This window comes from Sylvia atricapilla, chromosome 11, assembly GCF_009819655.1.
Source record: "Sylvia atricapilla isolate bSylAtr1 chromosome 11, bSylAtr1.pri, whole genome shotgun sequence".
NCBI lineage: Eukaryota > Metazoa > Chordata > Aves > Passeriformes > Sylviidae > Sylvia > Sylvia atricapilla.
The window spans coordinates 10,728,075-10,743,056 of record NC_089150.1 but is presented as its reverse complement, the minus strand read 5'-3'; the positions used below and the strand labels follow the sequence as shown (position 1 = coordinate 10,743,056).

At 50.8% G+C, this 14,982-nt stretch overlaps 1 protein-coding gene across 1 annotated transcript in view; it reads left to right on the top strand.

Moving 5' to 3' along the window:
- Positions 1–4,178: 4,178 nt before the first annotated feature.
- CHST13 (carbohydrate sulfotransferase 13) overlaps positions 4,179–14,982 on the top strand; it is a 29,236-nt gene continuing 18,432 nt past the window's right edge. Inside the window, exon 1 of the mRNA XM_066326660.1 lies at positions 4,179–4,319. Coding sequence (XP_066182757.1) covers positions 4,226–4,319 — 94 coding nt within the window. The 5' untranslated portion in view covers positions 4,179–4,225. The remainder of the gene's footprint in view (positions 4,320–14,982) is intronic.

Genomic DNA, 14,982 nt, shown 5'->3' with positions numbered 1-14,982 from the left:
ATGTACACTCTCATACCCACCAAATCAGTGGGACTCCTCAGGGGGCAGAATGTCTTTGGGGTTGGCTGCTGTTGTTTCCCTGCCCTGTCCTTCTGAGACCAAGGAGATTTCTCAAGGCATCAGTGCTGCTTTGTATGAACAAGTGGCAAAATCTGGCCGCAGATTTTAAAAATATACACAAAGCATCTTGTTATATTCTATTTAAAGAGTAATCCTCCAGTTACCTCTCCAGAGGTATTTAATGTTATTTTTACCTTCTATCCAACCTGTGTCTTTTATATACTGACCTTGCCAATATTTAGTCCAGCACTCAATGGTGAATAGTCCACCCCAGCATGGTTCTCTGCTGCTGTGAAGTAAGGCTCTTGTATATCAGTGCAAAGTGAGCATAAACAGTAGTGCATTTATGAAATAATATTTGAAAAGTCACATTCTGCAGGTGCAAAGGGCTACAGGAAATGATGAAAAATCAATGCACTGCTTGAGAAAGCAAGTATTCCAGCTTGGTGGTCTCAGCAGCAGTGATCTTTCCTTTTAATACAAAAAAGTGGCAGAATCTGGCAGGCACTCTGCTCATCTTTCTGGGCAAAATGTCACGAGTTCCTGTTTTGACAGGGATACCTCAAGATAAGGTGCTAGGAAAAATTTTTGAGGGTTTGTAAATCTGGAAAGGACTGCTTGACAAGACCTTTGGTGTCCATCTCGGGGAAACTTGCAGAACAAGCTCAAGCAGGGGATAGGCTGAGGCTTTGCAAGGTCCCTCTCAGGCAGCATGTTACAGTGATGCTGAAAAATTTAAAACACAGCATTGACAATAGGGATAGCCAAGGGTCCACGGAAATCCCAGAGGCAGGGTGATGTCTAATGCAGTTCTTAGGAAACAGGTAATTTTCTTAGGAAACAAAAAATGACCCATGGTCATCCCTGGAGCACTTCCCAGCTGCAGATCTCAGAGGAAAGCCTGTGCTGCACCAGTGTCATTGCTCCCATCTCTGCCCAAGCCTTTCCTCGGCGACACCCGGCGAGTGGCAGCACGGTCAGTGCACCAGGGCCACCAGCAGATGGGAGTGTCACCGGCAGGAAGCCAGGGAAAACTGCTTCTGCGGCTCCAGAATTAAACAACTGGGTGCAAAGTCAAAATATCTTTCTAGAAAGGCTCTTTTTCACAGTGGCTGGACAACCAGGCCTCAGGGAGGAGTACAACAGATTCCTCAGTTTCCAGCAGAGACTAGACACTGTTTAATTTCTATTCAACATGGTCATCAGACCAAAGCTTGGGGTTAATCTCACTCAGTGGCACCGAGGTCCTGGGAAAAAGCAAAGCATGTGGCAGAAACCTGCTGAGAAGACAGTAATGAGCACTACTAATGAGCAGAGAGGGAATCAAGCATGCGCTGCATCAAAGGCACAGCATCATTCGGCAGGCAAACAGCACTTCCTCTTCACCTACAAGTCAGCTGCAGTTCAGACCTTGGCAGTAACAAATAATTTCCCTCTGCAGCATGTTTTTAGCAACTTTTGATCATTATTTTTGGTTACCAGTATTGTTTTAACAGTCATAAATAGCTCCAGCCACTGTTTGAACCCCACGGTGGGAGGCACTGTGCACACAGGGAACAGGGTGGCCCTTCACAGCCTGTCAGGGAAGGAGCCACTGCGATTCCACTGCAAATACTCATTTATCATTCTTCCGATTAACCTGGCAAAGCAACAGATTAAGACACCAGGGATCAGTGCTTGCACACTCATTTCACGTGTGCTGCTGAGCAGTTGTATTTTCATGTGTGCTTCATTCATCTGCTGTTCTCCAGCCATCAGTGGCGCCGGGGCAGGCAGAGAAGGGCTTCTCCAAAGCAGAGCGAATGGGATGATTCCATTAGAAATAGCTTGGGATCATAATCTGAGACTCTGACAGTGTGTCCTATATATCTGCGGTGATATATAGGACACTACAGCAAGCACTGGTCACTGTTGTCTGCCTTAATGGGCAGGGGCTGCTCTTTTCTGAATGGTGGGGCTGCAGGGAAGGGGGATGGCTCGAGAGAGCAGCATGTGTGACCAGGGAGGTCTGTCACACACTCACGAAGAGGCAACAGCAAAGGCCTGACCTCCCAGCAGCTGTTGCCATTGCCAGCAGTCAGCTTTTATCATAATGTACTTCTCCTGGAAAATGGGTTTGTCCTTCTAAAACGGGTTTTCTCCTTCAAGAAGGGGTTTGTCCTTTGTAAAAGGGAGCATGTGCAGCTGAGTCCACATAGGAATCCTACAAAATCCACCCGATGTACTTCCGTTTTTGGCGCCGTGGGTCCGAACAGCACTTTCACCTCGGGCTGCTGAAGACCAGCCTCGGAGATGTGATGTGCTCACAGATGGCCCTGGCCCTGCCCCCCGGCATGCAACACAGACAGCAGGCAGCAGGACTCAACAGGTCCTGCTCAGTGCCTGCGTTTCTACTGGGATGTTTTACTGTATTTTCTTTAAAGGGAAATCCCAACTATGGGTGAAGTTTGGTTATTTCTACTGTTTTTATTCCTCCTGCTGAATCCAGGGAAGCTGGGCTAATGGGATGATTATTTTCCCTAGCTCCTCTGGGAGCTTTGGGCTAGCTTTTCTGGTGTTTCAGTACCTAGATATGCAAATAATGAAAAATTTACTAACAGTCTTGAGTACACCTTACAGCTTCTGAAAAGCTGCTCCAAGGGGGTTCCCACTGCACAGGCTGGATATTTCTTCAGTCATTGAACTCTCTCTGGCTCCAAGGACAGCAGTACCAGATATCCCTTTTGCTGACCCTGGGGTCTATCAGTCCACATTTACACGTGAGGCAGATCCCAAGTCATTCCACACTCATCAAGGGGCCAAAATTACTGCACCACTTGCAACAGAGAGCAGGCTGCAGCCAGCAGCACTCCCCATGCACTATCTCTTGCTCCTTAGAGGCTGGGGTCACGGTCTCTCCTTGCATGTACCAGACAGGCACAGGGCTCTGCTGCCGAGGTCTGTTCCAGCTGGTTACTGCACACTCTGCTGTGCCCTTGCAAGGAGGGATATCAGGGTCTCGACTGTGGTCTCATTTCTATTGCCCCTCTCTAGACCTTCCAACAGGGACATCAAAGAGCTGTGTAATTCATGGTCATAGCTCAACACAAGCCTGCAAAATGTGGCGTGTGTTCTTATTTCATTGCAGCTTCCTTCACTACAATGAGATTCTCCTCCTGGTTTCCTCTGCCCTAAATGAGGGCAGAATGAAGCCCAGCATGTGCACATACCCAGGCTTTGTCATTCCCGGTGGCTCCTCCTTGAGCTGCCCTCTTTTCCTTAAAACTACGTGTGTTGGGGCTGAAGAGAAGCAGTGAGTGAGTGTTGTCGGTGGAATCCAGCTCTTGGCCTGGCTAATTTGGCAGGTGCCTTTGAGTAGATCTTGAGTGTTTTACAGAGCTAAGTGAAAAGCATTGCTGCTATTTCAAAACTGGGGCAACAGAAGCTCTGGGCTGGTTCTGCCTGTGATTACGGAGCCCGGGGGATAGAGGATGCAGTAAGAGAACTCTGCGCTCTCACTTTCCAAAAGCATGCCGAGAGTAATAGAAAATTATGTCCTCCTTCTAACAGAAGTTTTTATTGCTTGAGGTGGAATTAGTCAGAAGCATTATTGCTTTCAGTAAAAGACCGCAGGGCCGGAGGTAGCCAAAAGAATATTAAAAAAAAAAAAAAAAAAAAAAAAAAAAGAGATGAAGAAAAGAGGTGTATTTTAAGTCCACGTGTATTTTAAGGCCACGAAACTTCGTGATGCTTCTGAAGTACTGAGTGCAGAGGAAAGTCATCAGGAAACTCCGGATGCTGCCAGCACACCGGCGACTCGGTTGTCCCCTCGGGGAGCCCTAGAGCCGTGCGGGGGCTGTGCAGGGAAGCGCGCTCTGCCCCCGGGCGCCGGCGGGGCGCGGCCCCGGCCGAGGGAAGCCCCGGGCCCTGCCCCCGCACCGGGGCCGGCCGGGCCGAGCCGCCGCCGGCGCCGCGGGGCTCTCGGGGGGCGAAGTTCCCGTGGCGGCGGCTGAGGCGCCCCGTGTCACTTCCTGCGGGCGCCCGCGGGGCCGCGGGGCGGGGCGGCGGCCGGCGGGGCTCGGCGGGGCTCGGCGGGGCTCGGCGGGGCTCGGCGGGGCTCGGCGGGGCTCGGCGGGCCGGGGCCGGGGCCGCGGGCGCTGCGCTGCGCCGCCAGCCGCGGCCGAGGATGCGGCGGAGCCGGGCGCCGCGCCTGGCGCTGGCCGCCGGCCTCGGCTCGCTCCTGCTCGTCCTCTTCTACTTCCAGAGCAGCCTCAGCCCAGGTGGGTCCGCGGGCGCCGCGCTCTCGGAGGGACCCCGGCGGGGGCGGGCGGAGAGGGGTGGCAGCACGGCGGGCAGCCCCTTCCCTGCTCCTGGAGCCCCTCGGGTGTCGCCGGTCCCCGGCCAGCTGAAGTTGAGTCCGCCGGTGAAGTCGCCGGCGGCTGCACATCCCTCGGCTGAGCGCACTGAAGTTGGCCGCCGCGCTGGCCCGCGGTGTGAGCGGCTGTGCCGTCCCCTCGGACACCCTGCGCTCCTTTCCAAAGCCTCCTTCTCTCGGCTGTCCTGTTCGGTGTCCGTGCGGGGCACGAAACCGTGCTCGGCTTTGGTCATGGAACCGCACAGCTTCGTGCAGCCCTGCCGGGGCTGTGCCGGCTCGGAGCCCGTAAGGGAAGCTGCTCTGTCCCGCAAGTGCCGATTTACAGCCGCGGTCACTGAAATTCCTGGGAGTCTGAATGGCTCAAGGGACTTCTCTAGCGTGTGCTCTTAGAAATTTCTTTAAAGATGGGAAACATTTTTGAACTAATTTCTGAACCGTTTTGTACTAGGGGAATAATTTATTTCCCTGCCTTTTTCTGCTCCTTAGGGGAAATTAGTTCCTCTTTCCTAAGAGACGTTATTGGGTAATTCCTGCCGTTTTAACAATGTATTAATGTTTTCTGAGTACAGCAGAAATCCATCAATGGGGCCTTTAGAGTTACTTCTTAAAATTCAGAAGACTGACTTGACTGAAACGTTAATGGAATTTTATCAGTGTAGACTAAATGAAATGTGATTTTCCTTTTATAGGGACTGCTCCATCACTTTAATGTGTTTTTTTCCTAAAAATAAAAAGGGCATAACTTGCTGGCTGAGTAAGATTGAAAAGGAGTTGGGTTTCAGCGAGCATTTGTTATTTCTAAACGAGCATGTGAAACTTGTCAGATGAATTCAGAAATCCCAGAAGATCATAATCAGTATTGTATTCCTTTAGTAACTTTTACTTTTCTTAAGGAAATGATTTATGCATCTTATGTTAGTATTGGGACTGCTCAGTAAAAAGTGCAGCACTGAATCAGCTTAAATCTCCAGGGGTGCTAATGAAGAGATGATTGTGTTTTACACTGGATATGCTTTCTAGCATCTGACTGCAAAACATCTCTCTTTTCAGGGCTCGGATTTTGAAAAAGAGATTCTGTTGGTCTGAGTCAGCAGAACTTTCTGTGCGTAGTTGACTTTAACTCCTTACCTGATCTCAACCCAGTTTCACACAGAGTTCCCGTGAGGTCAGAGCAAACCAGGTGATGGTAATGGTGGTGATGTCTCATGAGGCGCTGGAGGGAGGTTGGGTCTGGAATCCTACCTTGAGAAGTGCTGGCCAGCTGAGGCTTTGGGAAGTGCAGTGCCCTGCAAATCTATTCTTTCCTGTGGGGCAAGTGTGGTTATTGAAAGTTCCCATAGATGGTGATAGGTCTGAGGTAGGGGTCTCTAACTGCCGGAATCAAGTAACGTTTGTCACTCAGTGGGAACCCGTTTGTGAGGGTATGGATGCCCTCTGCAGATTTGCCCCTTTAGATTCAAAAAAGAGGTGAGTTCAAGCAATGTGTTCTCTAGCATCAGCTTATTTTCTAGTCATACAGTTATCTCCCTAGGTCCAGCCTTTATTTATGTGCCATTTCTTTCCCTTATTATTTTTCAGTTTCCAGTTTTTCCTTTCCTTTTCAGATGAGTGAGAAACTTACACTAGCAGAGGAAAGGTCATTACCATATACAGGAAAGAAGCAAGCTAAAGATTGCTTCACTTTTTATCCCAAAGGAAAACAAACTGAGGCAAATTACTTGAATTTTAGAAGTTGCAAGTTACAATAATAGGTAAACAATTTGCAAATGAAAATGTCATCTTCAAAGTGATGGCTGCCTGGGGGTTCTTTGGAGTTCTAGTTGTCTGGTGTCATTTGGTTTTTATGTAATAATGAAGAAAAAATGCTAGGGAAAAAAAAAAAAAAACAGCAATGCTATGAGTTTCCCCCAGGAACAGTCAGATCCTTTCTCCATCATTAGCAGGATTGAGTAGGTTGCCTTCCCTGGGCCACCCACGGTCCATTACATGGAACATGCTGAATTAATCCTTCTAATGGCACGTAGAGACAAAACCTTTCTGTGACCAGGACAAGGAATGGGAAGAAAGATGAAATAAGCAGAAACCTTTAAGCTTGAGAGTGCTAAGGGCTCAGTCATCTCAGGGAGCAGGAATTGGCTGTTCTGTTTGCATTGCTCCATCCAGACCCTTGTGCGCCGGAGTGGTTTGTGCGGAGCTCCATGGCTGGGCTGGAATAAGGCTTTCTTGTTCTGCCTCGGGAGCCACACACCAGCCTGCGCTGAAATAACTCTGCCCCTCAGTGCAGCTGAGCGGGTTATTTTGGTGGTGGGCTGAATTAGTTTGTACTGAAGTCAGTGGTGGAATTCCCTGTTGTACCTTCTGGAGGCAGGAATAAGCTTGGTGTGTTTGCCGGAGGGGTGGGCCAGGTCTTGGTGCTCCACAGGGAGGTGGGCTTGTGTGCCTGAGTGTGCCCTGACTTGGTGGCTCTGGTGGTTTTTTGTTGCCTTTCCTTTCTGCTGGCTGTACTAGTGAGCAGACACAGGGGCTGAAGGCCCAGCTTTCCCCTGGCCCTGGGGTGGAGCTCTGCCAGGGACTGTCCCCTGCTCCCTTCAAGTCAGTGGTGACCTGTCTGTCCTCTTGGCCATCAGCTGTCCCGCTCCAGGCTCACAGATGCATGGCCAAGGGCAGGATGTCTGCATTGCAGGAAGGTGTTGAAGTGGTGCTGAGCACACTGGCCACAGGACCTTCCACACCATGCCACAGCGAGTAGTTCCAGGGTTTACCTGGAACAGTCACCTTTCAACACCTCCTGCACCTGGGCTGGTGGTGTGGGCAAGTGCATTCAGCTCCCAGGCAAATCTCATGCCATCTCAGCTGGGCTCAGGGAGTGATGAGGGCCACCAGGAGCCCTTGGTGTACCCCACAGCCATCCAGGAGATCCTGTCTAGCCTTGGTATGGTTGTCACCCATCTGAGTTGATGTTTCTCTGCTGCTCCTGGCAGGAGTAACACACTGTTAGCTGTGCTGACTTGTGTGTGCTGTACATTTTCTGCACAGAGGTGAGAACACACAGCGGGGCTCCCAGGCTGGTGCTTCATCTCACTCTGCTGGCAGCACATCTAGGCTGGCACAGCAGGAGATACTGGAGGCTGCCATTCCTTGTCTACATCAGAGCTTTGGTCACTGCTGTTCTCAGGGGTACCACACTGATTTTAGCAACGGGGGGGGGATGTGGGATGATTCTGGTAGCACAGATGTGGGATAGAGGGAAGGGGGAACATGTGAAGGAGGTAGAGGGACATGAATGGCAGGTCCTGAGGCCTTGGGTTCATCTGGCCTGAGGTTTTTCTACAGGGCAGTGCTGTGGGGCCACCCCAGTGATATGTCTTTGGGGCACCTGTGAGTAGTCAAATGACATCTGGAGAGCTGGCAGATTTTCTCCAATAAGAGAGAAGGAAAAGCTCTCAATCTCAAAGTGCTTCTTTATTTCTGCTCCGGTTCTATCCACTTGCAGCATCCAGCTGTTGTTTCTTAGGTCTTTTTAGCAGCATTTGCTCGATGCTGGCTTCTGCACTCCCTGTGTTGTTTCACAACCTGCTGTCAGTGCGAGCTGCTGGACCTCGCAGGGCTTTGCAGGTGGGATGTACTCAGCCTGGGTCTGACTCTTTCACAACAAGAGATACCAGAAGTGCCAGGGTTGTGGTACCATTCCGAAAAACTTTCCAAGCGAGAAAGCAGCAAGAGCCCTCTCTCCATCCATATCTGCTCTTGTATCAACCAGTTGGATCTCCTCTGGGCTCTGATAGAGCAAAGCCTTCTCCAACCCCTTCACCAGCCTTAGAGAGAAGGGTTGGGGTGTTGCAGGAGGGTGAGCAGTAATGCCAGAAGCCACATCAACACATGTAGGAGATATCACAGGTAGGGAACTGCCTCACCATCAGTGTGTGTTTCTGAGCCCGCTGGTGTGCCAAGGTGGATATGAAGACACCCCTGCCACCACTCTGCCAGCTCTCAGGTGGTTTGCCCAACCCAACAGCCCTGAGGACTAGCAGATCTTGGAGAAACTCTTGCTTATCATTGTTCCAAATTTATTATTCTCAGTCAGCTCCATCTCTTTGCCTAAAGATTGGTCTCTTAAGGGGGATAGAGATTATAGGGTTGATAAGTGATTGATAAGCAGAGTTCTAGTCCCTGAACCTTCAACTGCACTTAGATCTGGTGTGAATGGAGATAAATACACACTTAAATATAGCAGACCTCTGAAAACCAGGGTTGTTTTAGTTTGGGTGTTTTTGTTTTTGTTTTTTTCAGAACAGGAAAGAGCTTATTTTAGGCCCCAGTTCCTCCCCATTGTTTAAAGGTATTCGGAGGCTGAAATTCAGCCGCTGCCTTGGGACGTGTGCATGGCTCAGACAGCGAATGCTCTGAGCCTGGGTCATGCCTGCAGCTGGCTGACACATGTCCTCAGCCTTCCAGATAAGGAGGGAGATGCTGCTTTTGCCCTGGCTAAGGCTGCAAGCACAGGCAGGGATGACAAATCTAAGCCACCCTCAGATGGTGTTGCTCTTTTCTCTTTTTTCTCTTTTTTCTCTTTTTTCTCTTTTTTTTCTCCTTTTTTCTCTTTTTTTTCTCCTTTTTTCCTCTTTTTTTCCTTTTTTTCCTCTTTTTTTCTCCTTTTTCTCCTTTTTTTCTTTTTTCTCTTTTTTCTCTTTTTTCTCTTTTTTCTCTTTTTTCTCTTTTCTTTTCTCTTTTCTCTTTTTCCTATTTTCTCCTTTCTCCCTTCCCCTTCCCTTCCCTCCCTTCCCCTCCCCTTTCTCATTTTCTTTTGTTTCATTTGTCATGGGGCAGTCTTGCCTAGCTCATTTACCCAGTCATAGTACCGTGATGTCCAGGATGCAGCCCCTTCCTTTTGAGGAGCCAGTCAGTACTCGAAGTACAGCAACAATTGTCAGCCAAGATGTTGGCAAACACAGGCTGGAGCCCTCAGACCTGCCATGTTTGGAAAAGATATGAAGTGCTCCATCCGTGACCTGTCAGGGTAGAAAAATCCACCCGGTCCAGTGCTGAGAGCAGGACAGTAATGAAGCCCATCTGCTCCTGAGGGCCAGGAATGCTTTCTCTAGTCCTTCTTGGCTTTTTACAGTTTCCTGAGAATCTCTGATACATGCAAGAAGTTGCGGAGGGGAAGGGAATGGGCTTAGCACTCCTGGAGTTAACTCTGTCCCTGCATGCAGGAGGAATTCCTGTCCCGGTGGCTCTGCTGGCTGCATCCAGCCCCTCCTGGCCCCACGTTCCTCTGGCATCTCAGCCTGGCTCTTCCTCTCTGGCAGCACGGTGCACCTACATTTTGTCCTCACACACAGAAGTCCAATATCCTGCAATAAGAACTCCACAAAAACAGCACCAGCAGGACTTTTGCTGTGTTGGTGCAGGTCGGTGAGGTCCAAGGCTGGGGGATGAGTGTTCGTGCATTAGCCAGGGCTCTCCTGAAGGTGTTGGGATTTATTATGTGCTGGGTATATTTCTTGGTCCTTGGTTCCTGCGAGCATCTGAATGGAGAGCGTGACAAACCCTCCATCTTAATTCCAGTGCAAACACAGCTGTCTTTCCCAGGACTCTATCAGAAGCCAAGAAACTACAAAGGCATTAGGTACTTAACTCCCAGTACTGCCCCTTGGAGCTGAGTACCCAAAGGAGAGCTTAACTCCCTGCATACTTCTGAGGGACCAGGGGGGGATGTTTCACTTTGAGGCACAGCTGGGCAAAAGCCCTAAACTTTCCTTGTTCAAAGGCAGTTAAGGACTACTGGCAGTCTGACAAGGGGGAAACATCTCACTGAGTAGCTCTGGTGGCCTGAAAGGTCTGTGTTTAACAGCATTGTGCCTCGGTTCTGCCTGCAGGGTGCAGTTTGCACTGAGAGTGAAAACAGGGACAAATGGACCTACCCTAGGAGCTGGAGGTACTTTTTTCCAGGGAGTGACTGATGTCAATGGGGAGTTGAACCCCACATTTTCAGGCTCTGCTGCCCGGTTTAGACCAGTCTGCTCTCTCCCATACACTCACCTGTACCTGCAGAGTTTGCAGTGCTGTAAACTGGGACACCCTGTCTTTGTCTCCTGTCTGGATCAGCAGCTGTGGGTCTGTATTCAACCAGAAGCTCTCTGCAATTTCCCCACTGCTTCACACAGATCTTTTAATTGTTCCCTTCTTCAAAGGGAACTCCCCCCTCCCTTGTCAGTAAAATCCTCCCGACAGAGCTGGATGGTGGGAGAAATTGCTAAATGCCCCCTGTATGTGCTGCTGTCCTGTGGGGTTATCCCCCATCCCTGATGCTCATTTCCAGATGCTGGGATCTTTGCTTCGTGGCTGGCTGTTGTGATTTATTCTGGCTATGCCAGTTTTTGCTGTTGGATGTTTGTACCCCATGTCATTCTAGTAAATTGCCCATTAAAGTCAGTTGTAGAGCTCTGATGAATAGGGTTCAACCCCCAAATGTCTCTTCTTGCTCTGTTGTCCATTTCCTAATTGCCTGTGGCGTACACTGAGAAGCCAAAACTTCACTCTAATCAAAGGCCTGCATGGGCAAAGGTGAGAAGAAAGAGTTTCTCTGTATCCCCCGGAGCTGGGTGGTCACCGCTTGGGTGAAGCCTTCCTGCATGTCCTTCACAGGAGATCACCCAGTGTAGGAGATAGCGCTGGGCTATGGGGCTTGCTTTGTTTCTCTGACAGTTTAATGAGCTGGGGAGCAGAGATGATGCTTCATTCACTGTGTTGGAAGGAGAGCATGATGCTCTGAGGGACACCCAATGTGTCCCTCATGGGGACAGAGGAGGGAAGGGGAGCCAGAGGACAATGTGAGAAATGGCTCTATGTGACTTGGATCCTGTACACAAATGATACCAACATTGCCACTGCAAGGCTCGTGCTGTCGGGAGTTGTGGTCTGCTGGTTGCTCAGCAAACAGGGGCTGCCAGCCAGGCACTGGGACCTCTGCAGTCTCTGCAGCAGGCAGCATGGGTGGTTCCTGCAGCCAGTTCCCCTCTGCATGGAGCTGAGCAAGCCCAGGACACCCAGTAACCAGAGCAACCTGCAGTGGTCAACATCCTGAACTGTCACCCCACCACTTCACAGCCACAAATCTCTGCTCCCCTCTTGGTGGGCTGAATCTGTTAGAACTCAGTAGGCCCCTGAGTGTATTTTCTGTCTGAGCCCCTCAGACAGGGCAGTGATTGCAGAAAGCAGACACACACACACTGCCCTGTGCACACACGCTCCCCTGCCATCGGCAAATTGATCTCTGCACCAGCCCCACACATTGCTGTGACTTGCCCTGGGCAGCTGCCTACAATGTGGATTTTCAGTCTGAAAAGCTGATGAGAGGTTGTATGAGGGCACTGCAAGGGATCAGGGCCACACTCATGCCATCAGAGCTCCATCTTGGACCCGGTGCTGCCCTTCTCACCTGCCAGCTTGTTGATGTGGAGATGTCTTTATGCTGGCTCTGGTGGACAGGGAGAGGGCAAGCGGGACAGAAGCTGAGTTCTCTTCCACCATTTCTTTTGAATGCTATTGAGCAAGTTTCATTTTTTCCCAGACCTTTTGCAGCAGCCTTTACTGGGATGTCTGGGGTCTGTAGGCTTTTTGAAGGTCCCTGCCTTGTAACCTTTTCCACCTCTCACCTTTTGAAGTCTCAGAGGCAAAGACCTGCTTCAATTTTGTTTCTAGACTTGGTGATCCTTCCTTCAGAGATCCTTGCACAAGTCCACTCCCTTTAGCTTGCTGGCATGGCACTGAACACGTTTAGCTTCAGGGCATGGAGGTGTCCAGCCTTGAAGCAGCCAGTGGGGAATTCCTGCAGCCTGTGGGAGGAACAGGCTGGCTGCTCTGCCTGCTTCTGTTTTCCCCATAGTGCCCCTAAGCTCTTAATATCTGGATGAACTTTGACTAAATAAATAGTTGTAAATTTATGGGCAGGCAGACTGATGGGAACTTGGCTGGGAAGGGCTTGGAGTTGATCTTTCCTGGAAGAAGAAAGCAGGGTTTCTCCTCTCTGGTTAAGACTGTAGAAGCTCCACTATCCATGGGTTCAGCAGCTACACCCTCAGCTGAGGTGGCTCATCACTGTCTACCAGTGCAGGAAAGGCTGGCCACATAACCCACATCCTCTGGCTGCTCTGTGCTGAGAGGAGAATCACCATTCGGTGCTGGAAGTGGTTGAGAACATGGTTTTGAGGGTGTGAGTGCGTATGGATTCAGTATCTGCTGATTTTTCTTGTCCCAGTTGAACATGCTGTCCCAGGCCACCTCAGGTCCTTCCCTGTGCTGTGACGAGAGCTTCCTGACCTACAGTGGGGCTCTGCAAGCACAGCCATCCCCAGCCCTGCAGACAGCCCTGGCCTGGCTCTTTGGAGTCCTGGTTGTCTCCCTGTCTCTTGGCATGTCCTGCCTCCCCTCCACCTTACCGGTGATCTGTGATACATTGGAGCCAGGAATGGCAGAGGCACTCAGTGCTCCCAGCAGTGCTGCATCCCTGGGCACTGAGCCCTCGGGTGGGGTCACACTCTGAAGCTGTTCTGGCAGCTGTGAGATGCTGCAAACCACACTGCCCTGGGTTTGTGTGTGCTGTTGTGCTCAGATGAGTCTGGTCCATGGCTGTGTGCACAAACCGTGCTGAATGCAGGTGCTGAGACCTGCTGTGCTGAAGAACCACCTGATTCTGGTGAGACCCGGCTTTTTTCCAAATTGGACTTAATTTTCATAGACTCCCTCAGAGCAGCATCCAACTGGACTTGAAGCTGTTTTCTCCCCCAAAGAGTGTCTCTGAAGGTGTTGCTGCCTCTGCAGTGGCACGAGTGACAGATGAGGAAGCCTCTAGCCTGGGCCTGGCAGATGGGCAGGTGCTGGCGTCTCTACCCATGGTACTTGTGCAAGGAGATGTGCTATTAAATGTTTTGGATCTTCACAGCAGTGCAGAGGGCTCATAGGTCCCTTCCCATCAGCTTGTCATCTGTGATATGGAGGGATGCTGAGGCCATGAGTCCTGGCCTCCAGTCACTACACGCTCACAGATTTTTCTTCTCCGTGTAAATGCCACTTGATTTATAGCCCTCCATCTCCTGGCTGCTTTCCCAGCTCTTCCAGAGAGAGAGCAACAGCAGGTTTGAGCCATCCCTTGCAGTGCTCTCTCTCCCTAGGAGTTTGCAGCGTCATTGCTAATGTGGAACCCAACCCAGGTTTGCTCTCTGGCCAGATGTTGCTTCACTGACCTTACAGGCAGATGGGTAATATCGACATGAGGTTCAAAGGTGATGTTTGTTTGGAGCTGCCCAGTGTGAGTGTCTCTGGGGGTGCCTTGCCTGTTCTAGGTGGCTTTCTTCGAAGCAGGGACCTGAGAAATCAGCACAAACTAATTGGAGGTCAGCAGCTCCTCAGCAGCTCCCCACCCCCATTTGTGTTTCCCTGCGAGAGCACAGCTCAGCCTGCCAGGGAGAGTCTCTGCACAGGCAGATTGCTCCATGGCAGGAGAAGGCAGCGAGTTCAGTCCTGCACATATGTACAGAGCCAGGCCCTTCCTTTTGGCAAGGGTGCAGGAGTAGCATATTCACAGCTGGGTCTCTTCCAAGTTTACTCCTGGCAGTATCAGGGAGATTGATTTCCCTTTAGCTTAATAGGGTCAGCAGACACAGGCACTGTGAGACCCAAACAAGGCTGAATTGATGCTGGTGGAGTTTTGCATCAGTAGCCCACAGCTGCTGCTGGGTGGTGTAGACACAAGCCTCCCAGTTCCCTTCTTCCTGAGGTCCCTCACTTCATGTGAAAAGGAAGGGAATGTCCCCAGAGCCAACAGCCACTTTCAGGAAGGGTTAAATCCAACAGCCACTCAGACAAGCAGCTATCAGTGATGCTTGGCCTTTTGTGCCCCAGAGCTGCTGTGGCACTGGAGGTGTTTGTGTCCTCTGTTGAACATGCTGGCTGGGGAGACAGGGCTCTTTGGTGGCCTCAGGCTGTGGTCATCACTAAATACAGCAGAATGCAGCATGAGGGGCCATGTCACGGGACTGCGTATGCTGGGGATGGTTCTCAGAGATGGTTCTCCCTGGTCTCCAGCAGGCTGTAATTCACTCCTCTCCTCCTCTGTGAGCTCGTGCATCTCTTCAACTCTTGGTAAAGCCTCTTCTTGTGTATCTTGTGACAGGGAGTCTCACCAGCTAATGACCTTTAGAAAGGCAGGACACAGCCCCTCTGCTGTGAGCAGAGGGATGAGAGCCGTGAGGCAAAGCCAGGGAGGGATGGCTGCAACTGGGAAGAGTTTGCTGAGTGTGCATTTTTTCTCACTTCAGCTTGTTGAGGCTTTCATCAATGCCAGATGCACAGAGCTGAGAAGATGGCTTGAAACATATTCAGCTGGCAAGTTGAGCCATCTGACATTAGAGAGACTCCTCTATGTTGTACCTGTGCAGGTGGCCTGTGTGCAGAGGGCACAAACAGCATCTGCCCAAACCAGACCTGAGCATGGGCAGGTTTTGAGCAAGCCCAGCCTGGTCCCCTGCACGCTGGCCTGCCGTGGCCTCAGCAGCTGAGCAGGAGGC